Source organism: Peromyscus eremicus, chromosome 4, assembly GCF_949786415.1.
Source record: "Peromyscus eremicus chromosome 4, PerEre_H2_v1, whole genome shotgun sequence".
Classification (NCBI taxonomy): Eukaryota; Metazoa; Chordata; class Mammalia; order Rodentia; family Cricetidae; genus Peromyscus; species Peromyscus eremicus.
The window spans coordinates 152,721,348-152,731,211 of record NC_081419.1 but is presented as its reverse complement, the minus strand read 5'-3'; the positions used below and the strand labels follow the sequence as shown (position 1 = coordinate 152,731,211).

General features: G+C 47.8%; 1 protein-coding gene across 1 annotated transcript; it reads right to left on the bottom strand.

The window, feature by feature from the left end:
• Window positions 1-1,814: 1,814 nt before the first annotated feature.
• Window positions 1,815-3,895, bottom strand: Abhd16b (abhydrolase domain containing 16B). The gene has a single exon (XM_059262151.1). It carries the CDS (start codon window positions 3,496-3,498, stop codon window positions 2,074-2,076), a length of 1,425 nt encoding a protein of 474 aa, XP_059118134.1. The 5' UTR covers window positions 3,499-3,895; the 3' UTR covers window positions 1,815-2,073.
• Between the last annotated feature and the right edge of the window lie 5,969 nt (window positions 3,896-9,864).

Genomic DNA, 9,864 nt, shown 5'->3' with positions numbered 1-9,864 from the left:
ATCGAGAATCCCAAACTTAATGCATGCTAAGCAAGCACTCTACCGAATTAAGTTGTATTTGCAGCCTCTTTATGAAGACATTTTTATTGTCTGGGGCTTGCACTAAAAATACGTGATTCGTCTTCTTGCCCTGCAGGCGCCGCTCTCTCCAGCCAGAGGTGGCTCGCAGTCTGGTACTGGAAGAGTTTACAGAGCCCTGAACACCGCAGGGGCCTGTTGACCATCCCAGTAACTGAAGCCCAGCCCTGAGTTTTCTCAATTTCTTTTTCGCAGCACTGGAGCCTCCTCCCAGTTTATAGATGAGCAAACTGAGGCTAAACGATTTTTCTTCCCTTTTTTCTTTTTCTTTTTTCTTTTTTCTTTTTTTTCTTTCTTTTTTTTTTTTTTCTTTCTTTTTTTTTTTTTTTTGAGACAGGGTTTGTCTGTGTAGTTTTGGTGCCTGTCTTGGATTTCGCTATATAGACCAAGCTGGCCTCAAACTCACAGAGATCTGCCTGGCTCTGCCTCCCGAATGCTGGGATTAAAGGCGTGTGCCACTGCCTTCCTGCGCATAAAGTAAATTTTCAAAGATCACTCCAGAGCTTTGAAGTTATTGTGGTGTTAGTGTGTCAACACTAACAGGAGAACAAGAGTTCCCCTGACTTCAGATGAGGGAGTTGTGACTACTGGGGTTCTGTCTACCAAAAAAAAGTCTCACAGTTTCTTTTGGCGCTTGTTTTCTTGGAAGAAAAATCCTTAAATGATATTACCTCTCTTTCAGAATTGCCCCTCCTACAAAATTGAACTTCCCCTTCCAGCCAGGCCCCATGAGTACTGGAAGCTTTCTGGAAGTTCCTGGAAGCTTCCCACTACCCTTCCCTTCTCCGTACAGGTGTCTTGCACAGGACTAGATGCTCCATTGACTATGACAGTATCCTGTTCAGGGCTGTCCATAAATGTATCTTCTCCATTTACCATCTTGATTAACCCAACGTGGTCAGCCCCTGTCCACAGGGCTGGAAATAACAAGAAGAGCCAGTAGTTTCTGCTTCATGTAGTGACTACAGTACTGATAGTGGTGAGCTGAAGACTTGTCATTCTATTTTGCAGCCTTTTGTTTGTTTGTTTGTTTGTTTGTTTTTTGAGGGGGCGTCGAGACAAGGTTTCTCTGTATTAACAGCCCTAGCTGCCCTGGAATTCCCTCTGTAGAACAGGCTGGCCTCAAACTCACAGAGATCCTCCTGCCCCTGTCTCCCAAGTGCTGGGATTAAAGGTGTGTACCACCATTCCCATCTTCTGTTTTTCATTCTTGGGCCATGAGCAAAGCCCAGCCCTAGCCCAGGTCTGGCCCAAGTAACAAGTGATCATTTAGTGTCTCTAGGATCCAGGCCACCCTGTGCACTGTTACTCTAGGTCTGTGGATCTCCCTCATAAAATGTAGAAATGTGAAGAGGGTACTGCACAGCAGCAGCTGCTGAGATCGGTACTCTCCATACTCTCTTTTATCTTTTGTTTTGTTTTGTTTTGTTTTGTTTTTTGAAATAGAATTTCTCTGTTTAGCTTTGGCTGTCCTGGAACCCATTCTTTAGATCAGGCTGGCCTTGAAACGCACAGAGATCTGCCTGCCTCTGCCTCCTGAGTGCTGCTATTAAAAGCATTTGCCACCACTGACCTGCTAGTACTCTCCTTTTACTAGGAACGACTTGAATGTTTAATTGATGTCCTCTTCTTAGGAGCTACCCTGTGGTCCAAGCCTTGTGAAAGAAAGGCACTCCCATAGCCTCACAGCCTCCCCTGGCCTCCCATGATTAGACATCACATTACCATAAATTGGGTCAGGTTTCACCTTTACATTCCCTTCAAGAACTAGGCACAGGCATTCAGATGTGTGGGAGGAAGAGAAAAGACAGAAGCAGGGAAGAGCAGAAAGAAAGTGAAGGCAAGTACAGTCCAAAATATACTTGCCCACTCTCCCAGACACCAAGATCCCCAGTAGGGCCAGCTTTTCTGTAGAAGTGTAAGGAGAGGAACAGCTGAAAGGGGGGAGCTGAAAGGTGTATGACTGCCCAAATTCGTGAGTCACATAAACAATAGCTACAGTTTCCAGGGCAATTGGAAGTCCTCAGGCTCCAGTGGGCTGCAGTGTGTTGCCTCCAAGTTCCTGAGGTGCCTGCGTGCTAGGAACAATGCAAGCTGCCGGCGCCGCCGGGGGCTCAAGCCTTGGCCCACAAGCCAGGGGAATGTAGGTCCGTGTGGCCCCCAGGCCTCAGCATCGTCCATCTCCTTCTGGCAACGGTCACGATAAGAACGCAGCATTGCCAAGCACCACTCATCATCGACGCGGTAGCGCCCATAGAATGCAGCTTCTTGAGCCAAGTTACTGGTGCGTAGCCAGCGGGTTACCACCGTGCGGCCCTCGCGGGCCATCACAGAAGGGTATCTGTGCTGTAGCAGACGCAACAGCAGCTCATTACCGCGGTTACCTTCCACATCACCCTCCTCTTGACAGGATGGCAGAGTAGTTATATGGCTCGAGGTGCTGACAACATCATCTTGCGTGCGTCTGAGCAACAGTACTGGGCCTGGGTAGCAGCACAGCTGTTCAGCAACATTGAGATTGAAGTGCTCCCGTACAGTGCGTACCACCAGCCCCTTCCAACTGTGAGGCATGACCTTCAGCGCTAGTGGCACAAGATCATCAAAGGTGGCATCTAGCACCAGTGCACCCAGTTCTGGGTAAGTCATAGTGGCCCAGGTAGCTGTGAAGCCTCCAATAGACCAGCCATAAACTACAACATGTGCTGGCGGGAAGTGCAGGCGGTGCAGTGCATACTTGACCACCACATCCATTGCGTTTGCATCATGTTGAGGGAAAGGTGCACCTGTGCTGCCCCCAAAACCAGGGTGGTTCCAGCCTAGCACTGAGTATCCAGCCTCCAGAGGTGCAGACAGGCAGCCCATCTCGTAGAAGCCAGCATTGCCTTCACAGCATATGACCAGGCGCAGTCCACGGCCATGGCTGCCTGGATGCTGACGACGATCCATGAACATAGTGTCAATTTCATTGCCATCGCAAGCCACCAGCTTGGCACGCCGCCCACGGTAGCGCTCCACTAGGCGCTCTTGGCCCTGCTGCAGTAGGGGCAGTAGCGCGCGTGTCATCAAGAACATAGAGCCAGGGTATACAAGCCAGCGGCCCAGTGAGTGGGCCAGTGCATAGCTGGCTAGTTGGCTGGGCAGCTCACGGATCTGCTGGAGGAGGCACTGTGCTTGGCTTCGAGCCCCACGCGGAGGCCTTGTGAGTGCGTCCCCGCCCAGCGCTGCATCATGTAGCAGCCACACACCTGCTGCAGCTGCAGCACATGTCAAGGCACGATGGCTGCTGCTACCAGTGCCTGAGGCATGCACATCATCCCAGCGGAAGTCCACTGGCCAGCTGCGGAAGTTGTAAGTGTAGTTTGCTGTCAAGTAGATCTTGAACACATGTACTAGTGCCTTCACAAAGCAGATGACACACATGGGCAGTGAAGCTCTGCGCTGTTCCCTGCTAGCCCCAAGGCCAGAAGGCCCAGTCCTGGTAGTGGAATGGCAGCAGGAGATGCAGGCCCGGCCCAGCGGGCAGCTGCAAGGTCAGGGGCCACACACAGCTCTCTGATGGCATTACTCCTCTTGGTTGGCCCCAGTGGCCTTTGTGACCTGTGCCTTGTGGGGCCAAGGGAAAGCTGTATCTATCAGTCTCAGTTTTGTGAGTCATTGTTGCTGGGAGAAGTGACAGTAGGGTAACGGGCTCACAAAGGGTCCTAAGGCTTGGTATATCTCAAGTTATGTCCCACACCCTAGGACAGTACCTGAGGACCTCACAGCAGCTTCCTACCATGTTTCTAGCACCTTGAGTTTCTTCCACCTCCTCCACTGAAGATAGGCAACCAAAGAGGCTAGAAGAACAGCCTTGACTTCTTCCTTTTGAGAGGAAGAGAGAATTAGGCAAAGGGGATTTCCCACACCTGGGCCAAACTTGTTGTGGGTAACACACTCTTAGACCCTCCTTTGACCTTAAGGTTCACTAGTTTACATTTCCCTGCAAAAATCTAGGTTAGAACAGAGCTGCTTTTGGAGTTAGGTGTGTTTGCTCATAGCCTTACTCCTGCAGTTCCACACTTACCTTCCCTGGAAGAACGATGAGGGTGGGCTAGAAACATCTTCCCACAACGCACTCACACACACACACACACACACCCCTTTTCTAAATCCTCTTTTCACTGGGCCAACAGCAGCCATGATCTCCAGGTAGGTGCTGCCTAGCTGTGCTTCCTCTTTTTCAACCCCTGGTTGAGTATATCTCTCCTACTTGAACCAACCCACAAACTGTACCTTCCTCTTTTCTAGAGGGTTCTCGTGGGTGAGTTCCCCTTTTTCTCCTGCACTGAAGATGGCCAGCCCACCTGAGGGTCAGATGGAGCAGGGGAACAGCATATTCCAGTACTCAGGAACTCTTAGCAGTGGTCCAAGCCTGAAACAAATGCAAAAGGCAAGGAAATTCAGATCTCCAGAGCCCAAGGGCCAGAACTACTTTAGAGACCTCAGGCTTTTAAGGATGGTGGTTTTTAGGCCCCAGCAACCACTTTCTGTTCTTCCTGTTATACTTTGCAATTAAGACACTGGCTGTTCCAGACCAGTCCACAGAATTTGGACTCAGCTGAGGAATACTGTTGTTCATAGAGGGAACAGAGGAGTAGGACTGTCAACAGAATTCATGATTTTGAGAAGCTATTTCCCACCCCTATCCCAAACACAGATAAAAATGCCTAATATCCACTTAAAGTTGAACTTAAACAACAAAACTGTGTGTCTCTCTCTGTGGGTATGGGCCTGTCTGTGTTTGTGCGTGTATTTGAGACAGAGTCTCACCTTATGATTCAAACTAGCTTCAAGCTCACAATTCTGTCTCAGGTATGAGTGCTAGGGTTCTAATTGTGGTCCCCAAGACTTTACAGTGGTACAGAAGCATAGCTTTACAAACCTCCTATTTTCACTTTTAGTACAGTATTTACTAAAATACATGAGGTAGTCAACACTTCGTTGTAAAAAATGATTTTTCTGTTCAATGATTTTGCCCAGCTATTGGCTCATATGAGTATTCTGAGTATATTTAATAGGCTGGACTATGCTGTGGTGCTCAGCATGTTAGATGTATTAAACATATTTTTATTAAATTGATTTATTGTGTGTGTGTATGTGTTTGGGCTGCACATGCTACTCCATCCAAGTGGAGGTCAGAAGACAACTTATGGAAGTTGGTGCCCTTCTACCATATAGGTTCCAGGGATTGAACGCAGATTGTCAAATTTGGCAGCAAGCACCTGTACCTTATAAGTCTTCATAGCCCTTAAGTACATTATTTTTTAATAAAACTTTTTGTTTTAGCCGAGCAGTGGTGGCACATACCTTTAATCCCAGCACTTGGGAGGCAGAGGCAGGTGGATCTCTGTGAGTTCGAGGCCAGCCTGGTCTACAGAGTGAGTTCCAGGACAGGCACCAAAGCTACACAGAGAAACCTTGTCTCGAAAAACAAACAAAAAATTATTTTATTTATTTAATATGAATGTTTTGCCTGTATGTATGTACATATACCATGTTCATGCCTGATACCTACAGAGGTCGGAAGAGGGCATTGGATCCCCTGGAACTGGAGTTACAGATGGTTATCAGCCACCATGTAGATGATGAATCCTCTGCAAGAGGATAAAATGCTCTTATCTGCTGAGCCATCTCTGTAGCTACCATTAATTTTTTTTTTTTTTAAATAAGGTCTCACTACATAGTCCTTGGCAGTCTTAGACCTGGCCTCTAATTCACACAGTGGTGCTCACCTGTATCCCAGGACTTAGGAGACTGAGACAATATTGCTGAAAGTTCCAGGCCAGCCAGGAACATACAGGGAGACCCTTGCCATCACTCCCCTCAAAAAAAGAAAACAGAAAAAGAATACTTAGAACTTATGGTGTATCTATCAGCATGTAAAATCAAAAGATACCCATGTTTTAAAGTTATCTGAAGTTCTTTTTTGTTTTTGTTTTTGTTTTTTTTTTTTTTTTGGTTTTTCGAGACAGGGTTTCTCTGTGTAGCTTTGCGCCTTTCCTGGGACTCACTTGGTAGCCCAAGCTGGCCTCGAACTCACAGAGATCCGCCTGGCTCTGCCTCCCGAGGCTGGGATTAAAGGCGTGCGCCACCACCGCCCGGCTTGTTTTGTTTTTCAAGACAGAGTTTCTCTATGTAGCCTTGGCTGTCCTGGAACTGACTCTATAAACCAGACCATCCTCAAACTCAGAAATTCGCCTGCTTCTGAATGCTGGGATTAAAGGCATGTGCCACAATCACAAGGTTCTGAAGTTCATTTTAATGCCATGTCCTGTTTTCAGGTTTGTTTTTCTAAATCTGGCAATTCTGCCCCAGATGCATATGCATCCAGCTCCAAGTCCCAGATTCTCCTGACTGTCCAGTTTTTGTACCAGTTAGGCTTCTCTGCTCAGTGGTCAGGTCTGAGGACTAAGGTGTATCTTAAGTTTCTTCAATCTCCTCACCTTTGGTCAAGGGATTGACAGTGTCCTAAAGATATCTGTGGTTCTTATACTCCTGAAGTGTCTAGCTCTGTAGGGAAAGAAAGAAGGTTGGGGATAAAGGTGGAAACTTTAGGGAAGGTGGGACATTCACTCTCTAGAAACTTCTCATAAACTAATGTTACCTGCCTTGAGGACCAAAGCATCAGGTTTATTTTGTGTGAGATATAGTAGTGACTTGCGTTGCAGAAGAAAGAAAGAATGTCCCTGCCTCTTCAGCCCAGTTACAAGCAACTGGTGAAGAAAATTCTTTGAGGATTTGGAAGCTGCAGACTCTGAAGATAGAGTAGCCTGTGTGGCATTGGCAATGTCCTGAAAGACTGTCTGCATGGTACTTGGAAACACTGCCTTTTGTTTATTCCTGGAGGCAATCTCCCAGCTTGATCTGCTCTGAGACTTTTGGAAACAGGGTATTCTTCAGCCAAGCCCAAATGCCCTTAGCTTGCCCCTGTAAAGAGAAAAAAGAGATAGGGAGAACCAGAGACCAGATTTTGAGAGGCAGAGGTCAGTGGACTGGAGCCACTAGTCCCAAGGGGTTCCGGCCTTAGTGTGTGTGTGTGGGGGGGGGGGGGGGCTGGTCCTTGACCCCACCAGTCCACAGGAGCCCAACTGCCCTAGAACCATCAGCTCTGCTCAGAAAGGAAAGCTTATGACAAGAGTGAAGCTGTCCTCTACCGAAGAACCCCCGCGCCCCCCCCGGCCCCCCCCCCCCCCCCCCCCCGCATGGACCAACAGCAGCAGCAGCAGCAGCAGCAGCAGCAGCAGCAGCAGCAAGCAGGATCCTTTTGCCTTCAGCCCCCTCTGTTTAAAGCAGTGTAACAGGGTGGGGGATGGGAGGTGGAACTCCGTGGCCCTGCTTATCAGTTTGTGGAAGAATCATTGCCACCCATTCCTTCCAAGGAGACATCTGAGTATGCACCATATCCCTGTCCCCCACCCCCACTGGGTCCTGATAATCCAGGATGTCCCCCTTCCCCCACTGAGGCAGTGCTTCCTCTCTGGCCAGTTCTGTTCACCTCCCTAGAGGCTCTTGATTTATGCTGTTGAGTCTGAAAAGCTAACCTTGGAGAAGGAAAGGAAAGAGAGAAAACCAGTCCCAGAGGCCAGAAGGGCTGGAGCCAGGATCAGAGCCCCTTGGAAGAGGGTATTTAGCTCAGCACTAGCTGACCACTGGCAGCAGCCTGGCTTTGGGAAAGCTGAAACTGCCTTCAGGAAAAGAAGCTGAGTTTGTACAAACGCCTCTGCTCAGGAAATGGGGTGCAGGGAAGGTGGGGGTGATTTGGAGCCCAAGGACATGAGGGGACTCTTCCTGGCGGATAAGGGGTCAAGAAAGGGGGGCGGAAATGGTCAAGACAGCTGCTGAACATCTGGAGTCACAGAGAATTAATTATCCATCGCTCTGAAGGACAGTGGGGTGGGTGGGGAGCCCTCTCCTTCCTGGCTCTTTGAAGAGCTGCTCCTTTGTCTCTGCCTGGCCCAGGATGAAGGACCTGGTGAGCTGTCCCTCTCCAGTGAGCTCTAACACCCATCCTAGGGTGATAAAGCCACAAATTATCCCTTCTGAACCTTCAGTCACAGTAAAAGCCTGTAACCACACACAGGACACACCTTTTGGGTGACATATCTTGTACATGAAAAGGAAAGTAATGAGAGCCTAAACCCCATCAGAGCCTGAAGGGAAGAAATACTAATCCTTACCCAGTACTGCTGTTTGCACCCCCTATACCTGACCCAAGGGAGTGGGTCAGTGGGAATGGACCAGTGTCAGAGTCTTGACAGCGGTGAGGAGAATGGCCATGCTGCTTCCCACAGATCTCAGGGTGGGAGCAGATATGGTCAGAGTTCCCTGGGCTCACCACCTCTTTCTTGGGAAGGTGCAATATGCACCCTTTCTACAGACTGTGAGAGTAAACAGTCTCCATGGGGTTGAAGCCAAGGTAATGATCCTGAGTTGGTCTCTGGATTCCCAGATACAATTTGAAGGGTTATTGTATGGTCGGGGACAGTCTCAATTCTGGCTTGGGAATCTCGAAGCAGAGGCTTTAGTTATTCTACTATGGAAATATCCAGGGTTTTATATAAAGTGAATTTTATTATTGTTAATCAAAATTTAACATTCTAATTCAGCCAGTGAGACAGGAGTGTTCTTTCTACCCCTCTCCTTGAAATCCTGAGTTAGTTACCTGGTCTGTCCTTTCACACTTTTCTCTATTTGCCTACAAACATGTATACATACAAACCCTGCCCCAACCCCTTTTCTCTTTTGATAGAATTTCACGTATCCCAGACTGGTCCAGATCTTGCTATGTAGCTAAAGATAACCTTGAACTTTTAATAGCCCCACTTCTGCTTCCCAAGTGCTGGAATTATAGATTATAGATTATAGATGCATACCACTATACTCTATTTATCCATTGGAGAGCAAACTCAAGAGTTTTCTGCACGGTAAGGAAGCAAAAAACTGAGCCATATCTACAGCCTCTTATTTTGTTGTTTCTGTTTACAGAAATAAGTTTAGTGTATACTGCAGCTTGCTTTTCTTGACAATTATGAGCTTCACTGCTGCTGGGGCAAGCTGTTGTAAAACTGTCCTGGGTATTCTGGTAATGTGCCAGGTATCCACAAGAGTCGTCTAGAACTTTCCCCTCTACAAACATGGCTGCAGTGTGTACAGGCACATTGTTTTCCAAGGACCCTTTCTTCTAGATGCTTTTTCTACATATTAGATTCCTAAGAGTATTGTTTTTATCAAAGGATGTGTTCTTTTTGCTTGTTTGTTTGTTTGTTGTTTTTTCGAGACAGGGTTTTTTCTCTGTGTAGAAGTCCTGGCTGTCCTGGATCTCACTTTATAGATCAGGCTGGCCTCAAACTCACTGAAATCCGCCTGCCTCTGCCTCCCAAGTGCTGGGATCAAAGGTATGTGCCACCACTGCCTGGCTAAAGCGTGTGTTCTTAATGCCACATGATTTGTTCAAATTGCTTTTGCAAAAGTCCTTCTCAACCAGTGAGTCTTTCCTACTCTGGAAGAGAACTTGTATTTGAAAGCTCTACACCACCCAGAGCAGCTCTGGACTTTTACTGTGTATCTTGTGTGTATAGATGTCATGGAAACTGTCATGACCATTGACTAGAACAGCAGCAGAAGCCATTCTGCCCCATCAGTCAGAAGCCCATTGGGAGTCCTTCCCCTGCAGAGGACTTCTGATACCCTCCTGGTGATCAGATAGAAACTATGGTCTGGACTTGAGACCATCAGTCCTGGGTTTTG

Bases quoted from the DNA above. Each gene is read 5' to 3' on its own strand.
- Abhd16b (XM_059262151.1), bottom strand. From the start codon at position 3,498: ATGTGTGTCATCTGCTTTGTGAAGGCACTAGTACATGTGTTCAAGATC.